General features: G+C 35.5%; 1 protein-coding gene across 1 annotated transcript in view; it reads left to right on the plus strand.

The window, feature by feature from the left end:
- Positions 1-25,210, plus strand: part of SPRED1 (sprouty related EVH1 domain containing 1) — a 116,040-nt gene that overhangs the window by 76,819 nt on the left and 14,011 nt on the right. Inside the window, exons 4-5 of the mRNA XM_021695377.2 lie at positions 2,950-2,999; positions 18,665-18,814. Of these exons, the coding sequence (XP_021551052.1) occupies positions 2,950-2,999; positions 18,665-18,814 (200 nt within the window). The remainder of the gene's footprint in view (positions 1-2,949; positions 3,000-18,664; positions 18,815-25,210) is intronic.

A 25,210-nucleotide genomic window follows, 5' to 3' on the forward strand; every position in this document is an offset into this window, starting at 1 on the left:
TTCTTTTACAATACAGTACCATAAATATATTTTCTCTTCCTTATGATTTGCTTGGTATAACGTTTTCTTTTCTCTATTTTATTCTAAGAATATAGTACATAATACATATGACAAACAAGGTATGTGTTAACTGTTTATATTATTGGTAATGCTTCAGTCAACAGTGGACTATTATTAGTAGTTAAATGTTTGGGGAATCAAAAGTTGTATGTGGATTTTCAACTTCATTGGGGCGGGGCAGGGGTTGGGGCCCCTAACCCCTGTATTGTTCAAGGTTCAACTGTATTTGGTTATTAGAAGTTTTCTCTTTTTCATATGTAGACTCTATTTTTCCTATGGCAAACCTTTTCTTGAAACTCTTAACTCTACCTGATTTCATTATTGAGGATTGGTAGAGACCACAGCCCCATTTATCTCTTTGTCTATTTTGCCAATCTGCTAAGATTATTAACTCTAAAGCTTGCAGGAAAGAAGAATATTTACATGTAAGACTGGCCTCTGCTTAATTAAGCAAAAAGAAATCACTTTAAAGCCCATTTCTCCCCCACAATGAGGTTATAATTAAGACTTGATTTGTTTTTCTAATTAAGAAGGAAAATTGTCTCTATAAATAGAAATCATCTTGTATATAAAGTAACTGAATCAAAATATATTAGGCAGAATTGTGATTTGTATATTTTGAAGATAACATTTTAATAGGAAAATTAGAATAAATGAATGAGCTGACCATAGGCAAGAACATGGAAATGCTTAGTACAAATATGTACTGATAGTGCATGAAACTGTGCTTAAATAATTTATTTAGCTATTTTAAAAGATTAGAGATTGGTAAGCAATCAGTGATTTCCAGTTCAGAAAAATTTCCGTGGAATAGTAGCATTCACTTTATCTTTATTACAAGAACCTGTAAGTTCTTTCTAGGTCATTGTTCTCAATGTTGGCTACACATTTCAGTTACCTGGTATACTTTGACAGAGTAACTCGTCCATACTCCACAGACTATTTGAATCTGTCTGCCTAGGGAGGGGAGCTGAGGCATCCATTTTTTTTTTTTTAGTTCCTCCTATTTCAAATGTGATGAAGAAATGTGAAATGATTACGATTTAGAGAGGAAAAAAGTTCCTGAGATTCTCTAGTAGTGGTTGTGGTTCTCAAACCAGTGCAAGAAATAAAAAATACATGAAGCCCTATGCCTCATCCCATAGAGCCTGACAATATTGGTTTGAGAATATACTGGAGTACCAGTATATTTTCTAAAAGTTCCCCAGTTGATTCTGATCTTTAGCTAGTGTTCAAGAACCAGTACTTTAAAAAGACAATCATTATCCATGCTTGCTGGCATTTTAAATTTATTTTTACTTTTTTTATTAAGCTTTTTATCTTCATTCCAGTATAGTTAACATACAGTGTTATATTAGTTTCAGGTGTACGATATAGTGATTCACCAATACTGTACATTACTCAGTGCTCATCATGATAAGTGTTTTCTTAATCCCCTTCACGTATTTCACCCATCCCCCAACCACCACCCCTCTGGTAACCATCAGTCAGTTTGTTCTTTATAGTTAAGAGTCTAATTCTTGGTTTGTCTCTCTCTCTCTCTTTTTCCTTTGCTCATTTGTTTTGTTTCTTGAATTCCGCATACGAATGAAATCATATGATATCTGTCATTCTCTGACTGACTTTGCTTAGCATTATACTCTCTGGTTTCATCCATGTTCTTGCAAATGGCAAGATTTCATTCTTTATGGCTGAATAATACTCCATTGTGTATGTATACCACCTCTTTTTTATCCATTCATCTATCGATGGATGCTTGGGGTGCTTCCATAATTTGACTACTGTAAATAATGCTGCAATAAATATAGAGGTGCATGTATCCCTTTGAATTAGTGTTCTTGTATTTTTTGTGTGTAAATAGTAGTGTGATTACTGGATTGTAAGGTAATTCTATTTTTAACTTTCTGAGGAACTTCCATACTGTTTTCCACAGTGGCTGCACTAGTTGGCATTCCCTAAAGTGTTACTACTTTTAAGCCCATACTCATGTCTCCATAAAAGCATACTTCTTTCACTAGAATCAAATAGGTTGGGTTTCATGTTTTAAAGGACAGTTTATATATGTGGAGGAGCCTATGAACTCCTTGCCAGGTAGAATAGGCTATAGTACTAATCTTGTTATTTTTGAACATTTTAAAAAACGTACTGGTTAGTGTTATTACCAGCCACTGTATAGACTTTCAACAATCCCATTAAATTTCTCTTACTTAGTCTTCCATGACAATAAGAATAAACTATGCAACCCTTTCGGAAGGACAGGTTTCTCCTCATCTCCATGCTAGTATCTCTCAAGGGTAGCATAAACTCAGAATACTTTGCTAAGACATTCTTCCTTATTAATTTATTGAAACTGAAGGCACTCCTGAACACCATGAAAATGTACAGAGAGACACTGATACACAAAGATCAAAAACAACAACTGGCTGTTGGCTGTCAATAGGGGTTTAAGGCCTATTTGTTTTCTTTCTTACAGAAGTACCTAAAATCTTCGTTTGGGGTGTTAAATACTGTTTTCTGGGTAAGAATATTTAGAAAATTGAATAAATCATATGTGGGTAAGCACCAGGGGAGTTGTAATGTGTATACCCTGCCTAGCAGTTTGAGCATTTTAGAAAAATCAGGGGTAGGGCTTACTAGAGATAGTACACTTCCACAAAAAACATTTCTTTGGTAAATAACTGGAAATATACCCATAGAAAAGGAAAACAATCACTTTATTCTCCTAACAAAGGGGCAGGTATGAGTGGCCAACATCGGACTTGTTGCCAGGCAGCCCAGAATGATCTCTGATCAGTTCTACAGTATTATAATGATTTAATCAATTTTTCAATAATACTAAAACCTAAGACAAGAATTCTTTGCTTAATTAACATCTGCCTGTTTTCTTAGGATGCCCAACATTTAAAAATGAAGCTGAAGGAACAGAAGATGACTTACAAGTAAGTAGTTTGCCTTGAAAGGAATTTCTGAACATAAAGGATAAGGAGGAAATCACTAACCTTAATAAATAAACAACTTACGTAAATTTGTAAGAAAATTTCTCAGACACTGTATTTGTCAAGAAATACAGAGAAACAGAAGCAATAGGATGTGTGGGCATGTATATAGGTATGCATGTGTTATAGAGAGTTTGTTTTTGGTTTCCTTAGGTTGGTTTGTTGGCGGTGGTGGTTGGTTTTTTTGGTTTGTTTTTAAAGGAATTGGTGAGTGATTGTGGGGACTGACAAGTCAGAAATGCACAGGGTAGGTAGGCAGGCATGTATGGCAATTTTGACACACTTTGGTATTTCAGTTTTGAGTTGTAAGGCAGTCTCGTGGCAGACTTCCTTCCCTTTTGGGGGCCCCAGTCTTTAAGTCTTTTCAGAATGAGACCTGTCTGCTTTATGGAGGGTAATCTCCTTTACTTTGAATATACTGATTTACATGTTAGTCACTTCTGAAAATGTCTCTACAACATATAGACTGGTGTTTGACTGAATAGCTTGGCACTATAGCCTAGCCCAGTTGACAAAATTAACCATCACATATAGGCAAGGTACGTGTATAAAGAATTCACAGAAAGGGAATTGCAAATTGTTAATAAGCATATATGACCAATGGTAAGCAGCAGGTAGTGTAAATTAACATTTTTTAGTTACCAAATGAAGAAAGGCTTAAAAATTGACACACACACCCCCCCCAGGGGCGCCTGGGAGGACTCAGTTGGTTAAGAGTCTGGCTCTTGGTTTCAGCTCAGATTTTGATCTCATGGTCCTGGGATCGAGCCATGCATTGGGCTCCATGCTCAGCTCGGAGTCTGCTTGTCCTTCTCCCTCATCCTCTGCTTCTCCCTGTTCTCTTTCTCTCTCTCAAATAAATAAATAAATAAAATCTTTAAAAAATAAAAAAAAATAAAAATTGACACTGCCCCATACTGTGTCTGTCTGTGAGATTGACAGATTGATGGTGTGCTGGAGAAAATGTGGATTGGTAGGTTCTTTCTAGAAAGCAGTTTGGTAATATGTATTAAAAAGCCTTAAAAACAGAAACCTGAATGCCTGTTGATCTAGTGAACCAATTTCCAGTAATTTATACTAAGGAATAGAGATGCATAAAGTGTTTTTTGTTCATTTGTTTTTTCTTGCACAAAGATTTTTTTATACACAGATTTTTGGGTGTGTGTTTTTAAAGTATTAATAATAAAAAATAAGCTATTTAAATATTAGGAAAACCTGAATGATTGAATTAATTAAAGTATGTCTTTATCATGCAACCATTAAACATTTTATTATTAATTTGCTTATACTGAGTAATAAAAATTATATGGTGTTACCACTACTTCGCTAAAATGTTAAATATTTTTGTTTATTACTTTTGGATTGTGGGATTCTGAGTTACATGACTTTCTTTTTAGAACTTTTCCATATTTTTCAGGTTTGATGCAGTAAGTATTAATACTTCACAATAATATTAGAACATAGAAGAACCCAAATTTGTATACCTAGTATTAATAATGAATTATTCATATTACTGTAAAAATAGTTGGAACCTAAAGACATGGCAAAATGTTTTATGTGCATTTATTTTTTTTAAAGATTTTATTTATTTATTTGACAGAGAGAGAGACAGCAAGAGAAGGAACACAGCAGGGGGAGTGGGAGAGGGAGAAGCAGGTTTCCCTCTGAGCAGGGAGCCCAATGCAGGGCTTGATCCCAGGACGCTGGGATCATGACCCGAGCTGAAGGCAGACACTTATGACTGAGCCACCCAGGCGCCCCTTATGTGCATTTAGAATCAGAAAATAAAAATGTTTTTATTTTGGCAAATTTGAGAAATATAGCAAATTTTAAAGAAAAAAACATGTATGCTACCATCCGTGATAACCACCATACATATTTTTAAATATAGCCTTTGGGATTTTTTCCGTACACATAAATGCACATGCACATGGGTTATTGTAATATACTATAGTCTTTTTTTCACTCAAATATATATTTGTGTCCTTAAATACTTTTTCAAGTTTATGATTTCTAATGTTTTTATGTAATTTGGTTTTTTGTAGATGTATCTTAATTACCAGTCCCCTTGTTGTACATTTAAGAGTCCTTTGTTGTGTTTAAATATATGAATCTTTTTATTTTATTTTTGATTCTTTATTATTTTAAAAATACAGTGAGTTGCAGTTAATTCGATAAAAGAAATAAATAATAAAATGAAAATAATATTTTTTACTTAAGTCTTTAATGAAGTTACATTTTGTTCTGGTATCAATCAAAATATGAGGCTGGAAGTGGGGAAACATTTTCTGGATTGCTCCCTGTGATGAAAGTAAATTTGGTTAAAATTCAGTTTCAAAAAATAGAGTTTCACATACCAACACTGTCTGTTACATAATGGCTATTATTGACTTTAATATTCTTCTGATTTGGTTTCACCTCATTTCTTTATATACCATTATGTAAAGGAAGAACTGCTACCGGACACAATTGTTTGCAATACTCTGTGCATATAACAGTCAGTGGATTTTGTAAAAAACCATTGCTTCCATAATCATATTTGCTACTAGTACTGTATATGCCAAGGCTTTGGTATAGAGTAAAAAATGGGGAAGATATTAATGAGGAATAATAAATTTATTGCTGAAGCAGACGAAAGAGTAAAAAAGTTAGGATGAGGAGGAGGCTAGTGAAGAGAATTACTATATAACAAAAGGCAGCAAGAGTAGTTATTCTGTTAGCTCTTTGGGGTGGCTGCTTCGTAGTAAGGTATCTTCAGTGCCCTCAGTCCAAAATGTTACACACACACCCCCCTGAAAGAGTTATTTATATTTTAGCTCCATTAGAGTCTAAAGCACTTGCTTGGTTTTTTATTTGCATAATAAAATAGAAAATATGCAATGTCAGTAGAGACTGCAGTAGTAGGCTTCCTTTTATTTATTTATTTATTTATTTATTTATTTATTCTTAAAGATTTTATTTATTTGACAGAGACAGACACAGCGAAAGAAGGAACACAAGCAGGGGGAGTGGGAGAGGGAGAAGCAGACACCCCACTGAGCAGGGAGCTTGATGCAGGGCTGGATCCCAGGACCCTGGGATCATGACCTGAGCTGAAGGCAGACGCTTAACGACTGAGCCACCCAGGCGCCCTGTAGGCTTCCATTTAAATGTAATTTTACTAAGAGCAATTTTTATATAAAGTTTTAATTCTTGGTTTTACATTCTGTAGTGTTTTTAAAATAGATTATTAAATTATATTCCTTTTGATAGACTCTAATTCTCCTCCCCCGAGTGTACATTATGCTTAGTAGTTTCTTCACAAAGAGACTTAACGATAGAAGTGACAGAATGTGACTTCCAAGGGTAGATCATAAAAGACATTGTAGCTTCTTTCTGGTTCTCTTGAGTTACCTGTACTAGAAAATGACAACTGTCCTGGGTAGATGACACTCAAGCAATCCAATGGAGACGTCTATGTGGTGAGGAACTGAAGTCTTGTGACAGTAACAGTGTTAGTGAGCCACCTGGGAAGCAGGTCATTTACTCCCAAACAAACCTTTGGATGACTATAGCCATAGTTGATGTTTTGATTGTAACTTCATTGGCGACTGTGAGCTAGAACCTATTAATAGGTAAGCTGTTATTGAATTCCTGACCTGCAGAAATTATAAAATGTTAAGTGTTAATTGAAACGTCTAGGTTTGGGGGTAATTTGTTACTAATACAGATTTAGGTACCCATAAATGTGGTGCTACTGTAACAAATACTTTAAAATGTGGGATAGACTTTGAACTTGGACAGTAGATGGAAAGCTTAATGTCAAGCCTTTGACAAGACTGCCAGTAAAGGCTTAAATGAAAATGAAGAAAACCATATTGGAAACTGGCAGAAAGGTTAGTAATACTGTCATTTGCAGTAATGTGGCCCTTAGAAATGTATCTAATGAGCTAGGTGATCTAGCTAAGGAGATTTTCAAGCTAAAGGTTAAAACTGTTGCTTGGTTTCTTCTTTCTGCTTACGGTTAATAGGGTAGGGAAGGGCTCCTAAACAAAATGGAGCCAGGACCCGCTGGTTTGAAAATTCTCATCCTCTTAGTATATCAAACTATGCTAAAATTAGGAAATGGCTTCCAGGCAAAGATCAAATCCAGGGCACTCTCAGAACAGCTTTGTCTAAAGATGAAGCCAAGTGTGTGATTTATAAAATCCTTTCTTAAGACCTCAGACAGATCTAAGGTATGCCTCCAAGAACCTTTCAATCAAAGTGATAGGGCTTATTATCAGATTAGGGTATCCCTTAGCAAAAATTTAAAGTAGAGAAGAGTTTATCTCAGATTTGTGACTGCTTTTTTGTTTTAATGGTGTGAACCCCGATAAGAATCCAAGAGACCCACAGTGTTTTCAAAAGAGTTATTTTGGCAGAAGTATCACCACCTTGGACTGAAGAGTGACCCTTTAGATCCCCAAAATTCTACTGGTAGAAGGCAGGTTAAAACATTCTATACACATGTATGTAAACATGGGCTGCCTTTCATAAAATGGAAGGGTGACTCAGAAATCAGAGACCAAATCTCCAAGCCCAGAGCCAAGAGCCATGGAGAATTATTCCCAGGTCCTAAGTTCTCTTCAAGCAACTTGTAAGATGTTTCTACCTTGATTTCAGAATTACTTTGGATCCGTGACTCCATTGTGCTTCCCATTTTCTTTTGTACACGATGGTTTTCTTCTGCCTATCCTATCCTTGTATTTGGGGTATGTGTAGGGCAGATAAGTTGTCACTTTAGTTCCCAGGTCTTCACTTTGGGAGAAATTATACTCAGAGGATTGTACTTAAGGAACTATACCTGAGAAGTTTCATCTGTACATGGATCTATTTAGATCACAACATCCTGGATGTGAGGTTGTTGCTCTAAAGGAATAAGACTTGGGGGAGTCTTGGGAGGGGGATGAAGTGTATTTTGTATATGAGAAAACTGTAAATTATTTGTCCAAAGAGTGGTGAACAGTAGTGGTTTTAAAATATGTCCACAAATTCTTTCATACTACTGTCTTCACTCTAGTCTAACTCCCCTCTCTTTGAGTGTCACTGTACTTAGTGACTCACTTCTAACAAATAGAATGTGAAGGAAGTAAGGGTAGGTCTTAAGAAAATTTGTGGCTTCCATCTTGCTCTTTCTCTTGGATCACTCTCTTTGGGAGGAGCCTGCTACTGTGTGCAAGGACACTTGAGAGGTTCTGTGAAGAGATCCATGTGGTGAGGAACTGAGACCTTGTTTAAACAGCCAGCAAGGAAACGGGTCGATCTTGGAAGAAAGTCCTCCAGCCCCAAACAAACCTTCAGATAACTTCAGCCATGGATATTACCTTTACTGCAATGTCCTGAGGGACTGTGAGCCAGAGCCATTCAGCTAAGTTTCTCACTGACAGAAACTGTGAGATAATAAATGTTTGTTCTTTGAAGCTGCTGTTTTATGGTAATTTATTGTGCAGGAGTAGCTAATCAGTACATGAGCAGGAAGGGAATATGATGAGAACAAAAGCTAACATCTGTAGTCATATTCCTTTAATCCTCATCTTCATCAGTTCTCAGTTTTTTAGATGATCTCTAGCTTAGGCTAAATTCTGTCTTTCAATAGAAGAGTGTGTTGTATCTTGGTTTTATAGCCCTTTTATAACTAAGAATATGTTCAAGTAGCAAAAAAGTCATCTTTATTGTTTGAAGAAGTCTGACCTGATTATATAATACATTAACCTTAATTACACCAAGAAAGGAGTGGGGGATACTGAGGTGCTAGCAAATATGTGAGATAAATTTTTCTAAACTTCCTATTTGAAAATTTTTTAAAAGAATCGATGTCCAGAATTAAAACTGCCAAAGAAAACTCTTAAATTTACCTTAGTGCCATTTATTTCATGATATGCCAGTTTTTAAGTGTCATTCTTATTTTGGAATATATTGGAGGTTATAAAATTATTTAACCACTTTATCAGAAATAAAGTACATCATTGTTTTGTAATTCACCTATGGGTTTGGCATAACTAAACATTTTGAAATTATTTTGAATACAAGTTGGCTGTGACTTATAGCAGTAATTATATCAGGTTTACTTTATTGGTGATTATTTGCAAAGACAAGGAAAATGGTTTTTAAAGAATAACCATTATCTAATTTTTTTAATCCAAAAGAGGTAGCGATTGTGTTTTATTTAGATCATTATATGTCTTGAAGTCATTAAATATCACAGCGGAAATCCTCTCCATTTTAAGTATTTATTTATTTATTCAACAGTCATTTGAGCATCTTTTCTGTTCTAAAGCTATACTAGACATTTGGTTATTTGTTGGTGGGCACCTTTCTGCTTTCAACAACTCTGTGTCTTTATCAGTCATCATAAATCAACAGGAAGAAGTCTACCTTTTTATTTCATATGTGTCTTTGAAGAGTTAAATAAAACACATCATCATTTGGATTTAAAATCATATCTTGCTCATCTTTCATCCCTGATGTTTTTAGTACAGTGCTGATCATATACCTCGGTGGTACCCAAGAAGGGTTTTTTATTTTTATTTTTTTAAAGATTTTATTTATTTATCTGAGAGAATGAGATAGAGATAGCATGAGAGGGGGAGGGTCAGAGGGAGAAGCAGGCTCCCCGCTGAGCAGGGAGCCCAATGCGGGACTCGATCCGGGGACTCCAGGATCATGACCTGAGCCGAAGACAGTGGCTTAACCAACTGAGCTACCCAGGCGCCCCCCAAGAAGGGTTTTTTAAAGAAAAACCTTCACACTTAGAATTTTTAACCTTAGCTGTAAAAAGGTATGAATGTTGTTTTCATTGGTTTCTTTCTTTGACTCTTTTAATGAGCCAGTTAAGGTTTGTTTTTATTTTGTTTTTTAAATGCTAGTTCATATTTGTTATAAGATCATTTTTACAGTGTTTCTCCGACCAGAGAGCAGCTCTTGTTGTTCAGATATGCTGGATTGGTTAAAAAACAAAAAAGCAAAAACCATTAAACTCACCTCACAACAGGCTGTGGTTCTAAGAGGAAAAGATCTCAGATTTCATGCTTTTGGGAAGAAGAAAGGTGACACTTAATTGATCCGAAGTGAAAGTTGTCTTATTTTTTCTTTTGGCCACTGAGAAATGCTTGACTAACTTACTCTTTTAGAATTTGATAGTGTCATTTCTGAGCCAGAGTGATTTAAGAGATTATGATTTACAGTTATTGATTGTTTAATGTAACTCTGCTTTAAGAAGGGGGATAGGAATTGTTTATGTACTAACTTTCAAAAGTGGGTAACATTTTAATAAGGCTCTATATCTGAAAACTAAGTGGATAGGCATTATTCTTTTTTAAAGACTTATTTACTTAGAGGAAGGGAGGGAGAGTGCAAGTCCTCGAGCAGGGTGTGGGGTAGAGGGAAGGAATCTCCAGCAGACCCAAGCAGGGTGTGGGGTAGAGGGAAGGAATCTCCAGCAGACCCACAGAGTGCGGAGCCGCAATTGGGGGACTCAGTCTCACAACCCTGAGATCATGACCCAAGCCAGAATCAAGAGTCGGATGCCCAACTGGCGAGCCACTAAGGCACTCCTGTGGATAGGCATTATTTAGCTAGCAAATTGTTATGTTACTGTGACTGTCACTATCCTACATTAAGTACTAACCCATAGTTGAGTTCCCAAAACTTTAGTATATTTCAGGTTGAGTTTTATTATCTAACAAGGGAGCAAAAGAACTGTATAGCCTTTTTGCATAATGGTTTTTTACTTACATTTTTTTCTTGACTCTTAGACTAATACATCTTCAAGTAGAATATTTGGGTAGTTAGAAAATTATAAAGAAGAAATCAGGAATCATTTATTCCTACCCAGAGATAACTGCTATTCTGCCTAGGTTTTTCTTTGTTCTTTTGTACTGTATTCAAATACGTATTTCTTTATTTTATTTTTTTAAAGATTTTATTTATTTATTTATTTGACAGAGAGAGAGCACAAGCAGGGTGAGAGTCAGAGGGAGAGGGAGAAGCAGACTCCCCGCTGAGCAGGGAGCCTGATGAGGGACTCGATCCCAGGACCCTGGGATCATGACCTGAGCCGAAGGCAGACGCTTAACAACTGAGCCACGCAGGCACCCCATATTTCTTTATTTTAAAGTGCCACAAAAATCTTTCTCTTTTCCATTTTGATTGTGTGTGTTGGGGGGGTATATTTTAAAGATTTTATTTTTAAGTAGTCCCTGTACCCAGTGTGGGGCTCAAACCTATAGCGCTGAGATCAAGAGTCTCATACTCCGTGGACTGAGCCAGCCAGGCACCCCTTGATTGTATTTTGAGAGGAGATTTGTTTGTATTGGTGATGGTAGTGATGGTAGTTGGAATTTAAGTAGTATAAATCTAAAATTTGAACCCACAGAGTCTGACTTCAGAGTTTTTGCATTTAGCCATTATAATCGTGTAACTGTGCCAAACAATTTATTTAACCATTCATGTTTTATTGAAACTTTATTTTCCACAGCCTCTTACATTAATTTTTGTTGGAATTTTTCCGAGTGTGACCTTAGGATAAAATCTTAGAAATAGATTTACCAGTTACAGGATTATATACATTTATATAGTTACCAGGAATAATGTAACTGCTGCCTAATAACTAAAAAACAAATTAACAGACAATAAACAGTTCCTGAAAACCTAACACCACATTTAAGTCAAACTAACTTTATTAGAAAAGTAGTTTAGTTTGCGTGTTGATTAACCTAGGGTAGAGGACTTGTTTTCTTTTTTCTGTTTTTGTGGGACATTATGTCTTGGTACGTTTCTCATTCCTTCCATATTGTTTCATCACTGATTACTATGATCAGATTGCTTAAACAAAATCCTGTATGTGCTATTAGTGTTTTTAGACAAAGCTCATAGACAAATGCAAGATAAAAAGTCACAGGTTAGTGTATTCTTACTCTTAAACTAATCAAAGGAACTGAAGAAATTTAATGAGCAGAATAGGAGATAATTGTGGTCAAATCCAAAATGAATTGCTACTGCGTGCTACACCAAAATATTAATGGTGATTTTGCTGGGCTTGTGGAATTATAATTTTTACTGTGCTTCCTGTGTTTGCATAATTTAAGTATATAATTTTAAATGCCAAAAGAATAGCACTTTTGGTAGCATTTTAACATATGCAATGCTAAAATATAAGACTTCTTTATCAAAGAACGTTTTAAAATTCTTCCATCATGCTAAAATTAACTAATAATATAATTACTAAAATCTTCTTTTGTTGGATATAACCCAGCCATACATTTTCAAACCTGTGTTTTGTGATATACAAATACAAGAGTAAAGTTCTTGAGCAGTAAGTAGACTGATAACACTTTTTTCACACCTGATTATTCATTGGGAATCATATATTTAAAAAGGTTTGTAGAACAACGCTGAGTTGTCTCTACTCAGAATTACACAGTAGGAAGGGATAAAGGAAGGAGAGAAGCAAAGTCTGTTTCTATTTTCTCTGCGGCTGTCATCTAGCCTTATGTTCTGATAGAGGGCTACAGCTGGAATTATTTTCTTGCTTTACCCAGCATCCTTTTGCCTCTACACATAAAATTGCTATAGTAGTCTTAGAAAAAGGAAAAGCTAAACAATCTCTTAGCAACCAGAGGAGAATAATTATTACACCAGCCTCTGAGAGTGAAGCAGATTTCCATTGTATATTAAATATTGGCATAGGTTACTGTATGGATAATACAGATGAGCTTATGCCAGCACAATGCTAAGGGCATTGAATGTGGGTGTGTCTGACTGCTATAGATGAGTTTTTTAAAGCTAGAGATCATGCAAATGTATGTACAGTCTTTATGTATATCATATGTTAAATTTTCTGCTCTTGTGAAAGATTTTTGGCATTTCCCACCACCTAACTTTAGAATATGTCCATGTTCCCATAGTAGTTGTTACTTTTTTTTTAAAAAAGATTATATTTATTTATTTGAGAGAGAGAATGAGAGAGAGAGAGAGCACAAGAGGGGGGAGCAGGAGAAGCAGACTCCCTGCCGAGCAGGGAGCCCGATGCGGGACTCGATCCCGGGACTCCAGGATCATGACCCGAGCCGAAGGCAGTCATTCAACCGACTGAGCCACCCAGGCGCCCAGTAATTGTTACTTTTAAGGGGTTGTAATTCAGTTAAAAACATTCAAATTGGACTAAGCCTGAACACTTTTTACTCAGTTGTATTCAATGTAAGACAGTTTTGGTTATTATTAATTTTAATGATGGAAATAGTGCAGATAATGTTTTTAGAAAATAAAGTATTTTTCTTATTTGACAAATAAGATTGGCAAAGATTGGTAAGTGGTAAAGCCCGGTATGAACAGAGATGTGAGGAAATGACCCCTCTGTAATATACTATCGAGGGGTTTTCAAATGATACATAAGCTTGCTAGAAGGTAGCTTGGTAATATAATGGGAATATATGCATATTCTTCAGTGATTCTATTTATGGGAATTAATCCTAAGGAAATAATATTACCACTGCACCAAGATGTATGTATAAGGACATGCACTGCAACATATATAACAGAAAGTAGGAAGGAATCTAAAGGTCCATAATTAGAGTATTGCTTATAGAATAGATGACACACACAAATACTGAACTTCTTTGCAAGCATTTCAAAGCACAGGGTACATCTTTATATATTGATGTGGTGAGAGGTCCATGATATATTATGAAGGAAAAACACCACATGGATAGACTGTCTACAGTATAAATGGAACCATATTGTACATAGGATATGAACAAATATACATGCATTAAGAAGTCTGGAAAGCTCTATGTCAAATAGTAGGTGTTATTCCATGGGTTTGGGATTATGGGCAGAATTTTTCTGTGTAATTTGAACTTTTACATTTATTAAAATTACTTCTTTTGTGGGTGAAGATTTTTTTGTTAAGGAGTTCTTTTTCTACATTTTTTGTCCTGTTAAACCAGATTTACTCCCAAGAGTCTATATTAGTATAATGTGATCTGATTTGTGGATGGTTGCATATTAGAGATTATTTATATGATACTATATGACAGGCATAATTATAAGCCCTGGGGATAAAATGTAGGCAAAGTCTCCCATTACTGGCTCTTGGCAGAAATATAAATAAAAGAACACTTAGAATATAGGGTGATGGATACAAGTATTTTTGAGGAACTTTAGAGGAGGGAATGATTAAGTTGGGAATGGATCACCAAAGACTTAAGAGTTTATAGCTGACATTATAAAGAGTTTTTCTTGTGGAAGAATTGAAGATAGTTATTGTGGGCAGAGGAAATGGCATGTACGAAGAATCAGAAGTGTGAAAAGTCAAATGGTAAGAAACAAGTACATCAGTATTTCTGAAACCAAAAGATTTGAGGATGCAATAGTATTAGGAGCCATGGTAAAATAACAAACCTATGCATTCATTTTTTAGTTCTTTTGTTCATTCTCAGAGTTTCTTGTTGCAGAAAGAAAATGTTATGTAACTTTTAGTAAGACTGATCCATTATTATAGAAATTAAATAGCAGATAGACACGTAAAAGTGCAAGTTGTGATAATGCCTGGGCTTGGTGAGAATATAGATATGTGAATTGTTACCACTACCTTGGAAACGTAGGTATATCCTGTAGGTATATCTTGTAATCCACCATTTTTATTCCTGGATATTTACAGAAAACTCTCTTGTACATATATACCATAAGGTCTGTAAAAGAATGTTCTTAGCAACATTGTTTGAAATAGGCCAAAAAATAAAAATTAAAAAAAAAATAACTGGGGGGGAGAGGGCCCATTTCTATGGATTTGTGTAAATTATATTTCTTATGAAGGTGTTCCTCAGACAATACTGATTTTCTTCTCTTCCACTCTCCAGTATGTGCAGGATTCCCCAAGAGAGCTTTGGTAATTGGAAATCTTAGAAAGGTTGAGCAGAAAAACAAATAGATTTGCATGAATAGCCTTCCCCAAGTCTGGAAACAAGGAGATCAGTTAAAAGCCTACTGAAATAAGATAGGCAAAAAAGATAATGAGGGCAAAAAAGATAATGAGAGAAAATGGATTTGAAAGATACGCAGAAGGTGAACTTGTTTAGAAAATAATTTTTTTTAATCGACAGATATCTTGCATGAATCTAGGAGGGTTTGGGGCAAGGGTTAAAGAATGTCTTAGTTCATCATTTCACATACAGAGTGGGGGCGGAATGTATTTAAGCCAAAAAGCATATGACAAATTCCCTAGTTGAATTACTTGAATATTTTAATAGGATATATTTATATTTCAAAATATTACAATTCGGTATCACAAACAAGGGAAAAAGTATATACCTAGATTTTAAGAGAAATTTTGGCCAACGTAAAAGTAAAGCTCTAGAAAAATTGGAAAATCACTCATAATCAAACCATCAAGGATTGGTGTTAACATTCCTTTTATATCATTTCATTCTTTTATTTTGTTATGGTTATGATAATACTGTAAATTTTATATACTGTTTAACACTAAATGTTTCCCCATATAGTGGATATTAGTCATAAGCCTAATTTCAGATGACCACTCAATATTCCATTAAGTGGGGATACCATAACTTATGTAACCATCCCCATATTTTGGGACATTAGGGTTATTTCTTCATTTTTACTATTAAAAGTAATTCTGTTGAGCCACAGACCTGTACCTCTGAAACAAATAATACATTATATGTTAAAAAAAAAAAAAAGAAGAAGATAGCAGGAAGGGAAAAATGAAGGGGGGGAAAATGGAGGGGGAGACGAACCGTGAGAGACTATGGACTCTGAGAAACAAACTGAGGGTTCTAGAGGGGAGGGGGGTGGGGGGATGGGTTAGCCTGGTGATGGGTATTAAAGAGGGCAGGTACTGAATGGAGCACTGGGTGTTAGATGCAAACAATGAATCATGGAACACTATATAAAAAAAAAAAGTAATTCTGAGAAAAATAATTTTGCCTAAAGCTTCTCCCATTTAGTACTTTTTTTTTCTTTGCAAGATTCAATACTTTGTCAAAATGTTTTAAAAACCTTTGATACATTCTGCTGAAATCATTTTTCACAAATGGTTGTTCCACATTTTACTTGTGTATGTAGAATTAGCAATGACTAAGAATGGCCATTTTACTTATTACTGCTTTTTTAAAAACTTTTTCAATATACATCTAAATTTATAACTTGCTGAAAGAGATATAATTAAGTAGTAGGAAAATACTCTCCCAGTTTGGGATTCTATAAAAATGTTAGTTTTGTTTCTCACAGTTCAGGGATAATGGGCCTTATTGTAGATTGTAGTCTGTACAATACATTGAGGGAAGGAGTTGTTTGTTTTTACCATATGAGACACCTGAAGGATGTTTCCCTTATTTTATTATCTGAGACCCATTTAGATGTGTAGTTAAAAATTCACTGTGTGATGTGAACTGTAGTTATTAGGTAAATTCTACCTGTTTTGGCAGACATTTTTAAGTAGAACTAAATTATTTGTTACCCAAACAATAAACACATTTTTATTTATTTAATAATGAAATAACACTCTTGATAGTTCCCTTTAAAAAATAAATGTATTCTTAATCAAAATGAAATGTGTCTTTGCTTAATGTACAGAATATAAGTAGAATTAACCCAAGTCAGTAAAGTAAAATACTTGTGTTATATAACAAGTTTATGTTTGTTCAGGTATGGACTTTTCAGTAGGCTTTATTTTACAAATCTTAAATGACTCCTCAATTAGATTGGAATTCAGTAAAATCAACCTGATCCAAATAGTTGTCACCATTATAAGTATAATTACTTTGTAATTACTACTGATACTACTACTACTACTACTACTACTACTACTACTACTACTATAGTAATTCATGCCTGTTTACAGATTTTAATCTCTTGACTATCCCAAGTAACCCCAAAGTTATTAGTACAAATATACCCAATTTATAATAAAAACATAATTTAGAGAAGTTAATCGCTTGAATTGCTTAAATTCTAAACCTTAGCTGGATGAGACAATTTTCTAACTTAGGCCCTTTCTCTAAACCTCCCCCCAAACCCCCATGTTTTCTTCTGTTCAGCTTGCTTATGATTTTTACAGTTACTTGAATCATTTATTTTCAAAACTGTCTCGAATATGTTAATATATTTCTTGAAATTTTTTACTCCTTCCAGTTTTCAGCATGCATTTTGAAAGAATGTTTGCTGGTTACTAGTATTTAACCAACTTCCTTCTAGTAATTAATTTAGCATTAACTATCATAACTCATTGGGACAACTGTAATGAAAATCAGCTAAAAAGAACAATTAACTGGGTTTGACATTTAGTTTTAAGTGATAGTGCATTCTCAAATATATTTTTTTAAAGTTTAATTGCTTTTAGTTTTCAGGGCATTTTCACATATATTATCATCTCACTAAATCCTTAAGAAAATCCATGTGATAAAATAGCATAGGAATTATAAAAGTATTTGGTAATTGAAAAAACCAATTCCACAGAAATTAAATGTCACAAGGCTACTTTGTTCCAGAGCAAGGACTAGAATGTGCATTTATAAACTAAAATGTGTTAGCTATTTTATGAATCTTACTGCTTTAATTTTAGAGCACCAAATTTTTAATTGTTTTTTTTTTTTTTTTAAAGCTCATAAAGGTTTACACCTTTAAGATTATTAGCCCTGTAGTGATGACTCCAAATTATTTTAGGTTAAGCCAGTGAAAGTATTCCTGTCATTTTTTTTGGCTTTCACAATCTCTTCAAATAATTATACAATAACAGGAAAAGTAATGGCAAATAATTATCTCATTCCTTTAAACAAATTATTGTTTATGAAATTTCAAAAACATGTCATTAGGGCCTGTCATTGAGCATATCCCCTACCTAAGTCTCATGTGCATGAGTTGAATCAGCATAGTCAGGCTAATTAATTCTTTCATTCATTCAATAAGGTCATGGACTGCTGTTTTCTTTTGATCCCCTGTATCATATAACACAGCACAGTCCTTGGTACATACTTTTTTAACTTGCAAGACAACACTTAAATTGATTTGTGTATCTCTGTGATAATTTCTTCATTTTCTATGTATGTTGCTTCTCGTTAAAATTTAAAACTTCAGGGCGCCTGGGTGGCTCAGTTGGTTAAGCGACTGCCTTTGGCTCAGGTCATGATCCTGGAGTCCCTGGATCGAGTCCCGCATCGGGCTCCCTGCTCGGCGGGGAACCTGCTTCTCCCTCTGACCCTCCCCCCTCTCATGTGCTCTCTCTCTCTCATTCTCTCTGTCTCAAATAAATAAAATCTTAAAAAAAAAAAAAAAAATTTAAAACTTCATTTTAATTAGATTATCTCTCTAACGTGGCATGGTTAGGCTTCTAATTCTTCCTAAGTCGTTTGCTATAAGGAAGCCCATAAAATTGATTTATTATTAATATTATTGTTATTTTATTTTGACCTGGTTCCCTAATCATGACTGTTTGAGTTTGGGGAATTGCCATTTATAGTGATGGTAGTGGTACATAATGATTTGCTAAATACTTGCTAGAGTGAAAGTATCTTACTTTGTTTTTGTTTATATTCTGGCAACTAATGAATTTGGGGGATTATTCCCATTAGGCAACTGAAGAGGACAGTTCCAGTTCTCTAGTGAAAGATCATCTCCAGCAAGAGACAGTTGTTACCAGTGAGCCGTACAGAAGCTCAAGACCTTCTGCCTTTGAAGATCTGAATGCCAGAAGAGTTTACTTGCAGAGCCAAGCCAATCAGGTGAGAAGATTAAATATTTTTTGGTGTGTTATTCATATGTATAGAAATTGGATGTATTAGAGAAGGACGTTAAGACCATCTGCCTTTATCAGACAAATAAACAACAGAAGTCTAGGGGAATGTGATTTAACCGAACCATAAATTTGACTTTACATTTTTTGATTACAAAGGTGAAAAGGGAAAGTGTGTTACGCTTTCATTCTCTGGGAGGAAGAGCCATTTCAGCCTCTTAGGAACCAAAAATTTCTCTAGCTTTACTCTAGATGAAACTTCTCAGATGACAGATACTATGAAAAATATCTTGAGCAAACATATCTGTGGCAAATACACTGATAAATTTCATAGAGTTGTTTCTTGTAGCTTAACCTCAGATACTAATAATGTATTCCTAAATCAACTCTGAAAGTGTTTCCTTTGGGTACTCAGTATATAACCTTCTAATTTTTCCAGCTTGATCTAAAAATGAAACCTTAATTATAGACTATAACCCTGTTTTTATGTCACTCACAAATGTTATCAAATCTGTCAGAAGACCATTCATGACCCCATTTCTCTTAGTGATAGAAACAAATGCTTTCATTGTTAAATAAGCATTTGAACCATTTCACTATGAACTCATGTGGTTTAAACTATACCCAGTATATGTCTACAAAATCAGAAGCCCATCAAAGTGGTTTTTTAAAAAATGTTTTAAAATACCCCTCTTGATAGATGATATTTATAAGATGTATTAGTGTCCAGTGGCATAGTGGCTATGACTAAAGCCCACCTGTTTCTCATTTCATGATTCTCATTTTAACCTGAGGATCCCAAACATGCAGCTTGTTAGGGAAGAAATTTGCTTTGCATTTGTTCTTCCATCTTTCTGGAACACTTTTCCCCTAGATCTTCACAACGTTTGCTCCTCACTTCAGGTCACCTCTTCCGTGAAGCCTTCCCTGGGCACTCTAAATAAAATAGCGACTTTTCTATCACTGTATCCTTACTCTGCTTTATTTTTCTTCATAATATTTACCATTTCCTAACTTTATGTATTTAATTTTTCTATTTGTACTTTTTGTTTGTTCCCTGATATCTTGAGAAACCTAGAAGTTTCTGAATAAAGTGAGCCTCTAGTTAACATTTGTTGAATGAGAGAATGAATAAATGCTAACAGCATCAGCTTGGAAGCAAATGATATTTTGACTCAGTTTATTCCTGTTCTTATCATTCAGTACTGGGAACTTGATTAATTTAGGATAACTTGGAGACTTTATTTTATTATTTTTTTAAATTAACATATATTATTTGTTTCAGGGGTACAAATCTGTGATTCATCAGTCCTATATAATACTCAGTGTCCATTACAACACTTACCCTCTGCGATGTTCATCACCCAGTTATCCCAGCCTTCCACCTCTCTCCTCTCCAGCAATCCTCATTTTGTTTCCAATGATGAAGACTCTCTTACAGTTTGTCTCCCTCTCTGGTTTCGTCTTGTTTCATTTTTTTCCCTCTCTTCGCCTATGATCCTCTGCCTTGTTTCTTAAATTCCACATATAAGTGAGATTGTATGATAATTGTCTTTCTCTGACTGACTTATTTCACTTAGCATAATACCCTCTAGTTCCGTCCACATTGTTGCAAATGGCAAGATTTCATTTTTTTTATGGCTGTGTAATATTCCATTGTATATATATACTGGTGAGGGGGACTTGATTTTAATGACTCAGTGGCATTCCTTAGAATTCATTTTAAGAATAAATAGAGCTAGGGGCACCTGGGTGGCTCAGTTGGTTGGGCATCTGCCTTCGGCTTGGGTTGTGATCCCCAGGTCCTGGGATCGAGCCCCACATCGGGCTCCCTGCTCAGTGGGGAGCTTGCTTCTCCCCCCGCCTCTGTCTGTCACTCTGCCTACTTGTACTCTCTCTCTGTCAAATGAATCAATAAAATCTTTAAAAAAAAGAAAGAGCTAGGACTTTTGAGGTGCTAGGCATTAAGTAGCTTCTCTCTTTCCCCACTCCCACTGTTCCCCTCTATCTTGTTCATACAAACTCAGTATGACCATTTATCTCTGTCTTTCTTTACATATCCATTTCATCCTTTTTTTCTATGGCCTAGGTTCTATGTTGCCTCATTGATTAGTAGTGTATTATGACTATCAGAATGTCAGGCTCAGCCCTTTAGTCGACATGACATTCCAGCCTAGATCGCTATAGTCCCAAACCAATTCCATACTCTTATAAGAAGGAAGCTGATTGGCTCAGCTTAGGGCAAGTTTATTTATATATTCTACATAGCTCTCCATTCCAAGGTTACAGGATGAGCCGCTTAGGCAGAGAAGAGATAAAATGATGCACACTCTATCCAACATTGCCACTTTTGGGCAGAGCTCCAGTTCTAGGCTATTTTACAAGTTTATGGCTTGCCTTCGTGTTAAGTGCCAGATCCTGGTTTAATCATAATTATGGCTGATTGGCAGGAGAATGGCAAGGCTAATCATGGCAACCTTGGAGCAAGGAGATGTTTCTTTTTGTCTTGTGTAAATTTAAGCTATGTGTTTTACATTTCCTGCCTAAACTTGTTATTTTGCCGTTTTCCATAAGGTCTGTTTGCTTAATAGAACCAAACTAGGCGTTGGGGAAAAAGTTGTTCCCTGGATAGAAATTTCTCCAACAGTGGGTAAGATCTTGGGCTTCAGATAAAGGCAGATCTAGTTTTAAATCTTGTCCTTTTAATTTACTTACAATTACAAAACTAATGCTCTCTGTCTTACTGTTTCCTCATATGTAAATATCAATAATAAAACTTACTCCCATAGTGTTATTTTAGGGGTTAAGGAAGATCATTCATTCATGCAAACATTGATATGTATATGGAATATATGCATACCTACTATGTGCCAGGCCCTATTCTAAGCCCTGAGAATAGCTGTGAACAAGAAAGATATGAGCTCTAGCCTCATGAAGGATATAAATGCTAGTAGGGGAGATAGACTGTTAAACAAGTTAAACCAATAATATTTCAGATAGTAATAGTGCTATGAAACAAAGTAATGGGAAATAGAATAGTAGGAATATACAGGGAAATAGACTAGTAGGAATTATACAGATCTATAAGATGATAGGGAAGATCCTCTGGGGAGCTATTTATTTATTTATTTATTTTTATTTTTTTATTTTTTTTAAAGATTTTATTTATTTCAGAGAGAGAGAATGAGAGAGAGCACATGAGAGGGGGGAGGGTCAGAGGGAGAAGCAGACTCCCCGCCGAGCAGGGAGCCCGATGCCCTGATGTGGGACTCGATCCAGGGACTCCAGGATCATGACCTGAGCCGAAGGCAGTCGCTTAACCAACTGAGCCACCCAGGCGCCCATCTCTGGGGAGCTATTTATATGGAGATATGAATAATACCAAAACAAAACATAATAGCCATATGAAAATCCAGGGGTGAAGGGTGGGATATCCAAGCAGGAGCTTGGTATTTCAGAGAAACAGGCTGATGGAGCTGCAGTTTAGTGAGTAAAGGTGGTAATATACTGCAAGTTACAGTTAGAGAATTTGGTAGAGTTTGGATAGTGTAGGCTACTGGGAGGAGTAGGAATTTTGTTCTAGTTTCAGTGAGAAGCAATTGGAAGGTTTTTAATCTCCAATAAAGGTCCCATTTACATTTAAAAACATTATTATGGCTTCTATGTGGACAGTTAGGATGAGGTCATGAGTGGAATTAAGACCAATTTTGAAGCTATTGTTTTCATCCAGGTAAAAGATTTTGGTGATTTGGATTAGACAGAAATGATGAGAAATGGTGAGATAAGGGATATAATTCATTCTGGAAGGAAGAGCCAAAAAAGTCTTGATAATAGATTAGAGTCCAGGATGCCTTCTGAGTTTGAGGTCTAAGCAATGGAATGAGTGATGGTGCCATTATCTGAGATGGACAAGACTAGGACAGTTACCTCTGTCACCACCAATACAGTGCCGTTCCCACTTCCCACTCCTTTCGGCACAGAGTGAAAGACTTGCCTAATATCCAGAGGTTGTATGTTAGGACATGTAGGCTCTTATATTCTGAATGATGTATGTCATGATTAAGTAAACTGTCATGATTATTTCGTGGTGAAAAAAGATGGATCTTAAATCTTTCTTGTGATCAGATAGTCTTTAAATGTTTACTTAAGTTCTACTTTCCCCACTGGCCTCAGACTTTATAGCCCCTTTCACTTTCATGTTGGCCATTTTTCAAACACATTGGTGTTATCATCATCTATTGCTAGGGGTGTTTTTTCCTTCTCAGAAGATAAGACTCTTGTTTCTTTGATAGTGTTTGATTGTCTTAATTTGTTCTGTCAAACACATGAGTGTTCCCCCAGTACATAGACCTGCAATTTATATTGATATTCTTTACATTTTTCCCCTCTGATATCATGGTATATGAAGTGGCATAATGAAACCTGTTAGTATTTCTTATTCTTTTTTTTAAAGCCTGTTAGTATTTCTTTTTGGTGTTTTTCATAAATTGAAAAAACATTACTGAAAGCAACACTTAGATTTCTGAGAATCATTCTGCTTTTACTTTGGAAGATGACTTTCATTCTCATATTTAATTATTTTCAGATTAGTTGTTAAAGTATTATATGTGTTTTCATGTTTAATAATTTTATCTGACCTCTGTAATTGTCTTGGGAAATCAAGAAGACTATTTAAGAATGAGATTTTATAGTCTTTTGGTGCTTCGCTAAGTGCTTTTGATTCTAATATTTCATTTGAGCAGAGCTAGTATCTTTAGTTTTTGTCAGTGAAGAAATTCATGCATAGAATCATTAAGTACCTGAACAGTCACTAGATTAATACTTGCTGAATTGTTAGAATTCTGAGGTTATTTACAAATGCTAAATGTTTCTTTCTTCTACCTCCTTCCTCTTCTCCTCCTTTTCCTTTTTATTCTAGCTCAGATTAAAATATTGCCTTTTATGTTAATCAGGCAGCTTTATATTTCATTAAATCTGTAAGTATGGCTTGTTAATCCTTATCATAGCTGGTCCCTACTGTATGCTGAGTACTGTTTAAAGCACTTACATAACTAATATTGATCTTCACAACAACCTGTATGACAAACTGCCTCATTTGGGGGATAGAAATTATCCATAGTTTACGCATGTTTTTGTCTAAGTTTACTATGAAATTTTATAAGAAATGCAAGAAAAGGGCGCCTGGGTGGCTCAGTTGGTTAAGCGACTGCCTTCGGCTCAGGTCATGATCCTGGAGTCCGGGGATCGAGTCCCGCATCGGGCTCCCTGCTCGGCAGGGAGTCTGCTTCTCCCTCTGACCCTCCTCCCTCTCATGCTCTCTGTCTCTCATTCTCTCTCTCTCAAATAAATAAATAAAATCTTTAAAAAAAGAAAAAAAAAAGAAATGCAAGAAAAATTAATTGGTACAAGAAGGAAAAAAGTAATTTTAAGCCAGTTTTACTTTGAGAAAAAATAATAGCAAAAATAGAGGCTGAAAATAGTTTGCATACCTTTTCCAGGAATTTGGAATCAAAGCAATCTATCTGGAATCATATTTGCTCATCAACATCTAGGCATCCTAGGAAATAAGATAGTTAAGATTGAGGATATCCAGTTTAACACCTTTAAATACAAAATATGTTCCAATATCTTCAGTGATGGGCAGAAAAACTCACCAGTGGAGGAGAGTGGATATATGTACATCCTGAGGTAGGCCCGTGATTGATATAGTTGAGCAGTGAGAAAAAACTTGATGAAGGTAACACAAAGTTATCATCCCAGACCCTGGGAATTTATTTGGCCTACCTATTTTGGCTGAGGGAAGTATAAGCTACTCTTTTGACTGATGGGAGGGAAAAGAACTGAGCCCTTCTCCCAAAATGACAATGATAATAGTGGTGGAGTGGTTGAAGAATGTAGTCGCCATGCAGAAAACTGTAAAATAGTGCTAGGTAACTGCAGAGCGGGAAGTAAACAACATTTGGCAGGCAGCTCTTAGCATGGGGATTTTGAACATGGCTTCTGGAGCCAGACTATTAGGGAGTTGAATTCTAGCTTCTTTACATTTTTTTCTTTACAACTTTACAACTTTACAACTTTTCCTTATCTCCAAGATTGATGTGACATAGAGAAACAAGGGTTATGTTTTATGAGTTTGTATAACTAGACATTTAATTACACATTTTCTGATGTTAAAATAAGTGAACTCAGTTTATTAGGGATTAGAATAGAGTAGGTATTCTCCTTTAAAGCTACAGTAGAGGGGCGCCTGGGTGGCTCAGTTGGTAAGTGTCTGCCTTCGGCTCAGGTCATGCTCCCAGGGTCCTGGGATCGAACCCCACATCGGGCTCCCTGCTCGGCGGGAAGCTTGCTTCTCCCTCCCCCACTCCCTCTGCTTGTGTTCCCT

The sequence above is a fragment of the Neomonachus schauinslandi genome, chromosome 9 (genome assembly GCF_002201575.2).
Source record: "Neomonachus schauinslandi chromosome 9, ASM220157v2, whole genome shotgun sequence".
NCBI lineage: Eukaryota > Metazoa > Chordata > Mammalia > Carnivora > Phocidae > Neomonachus > Neomonachus schauinslandi.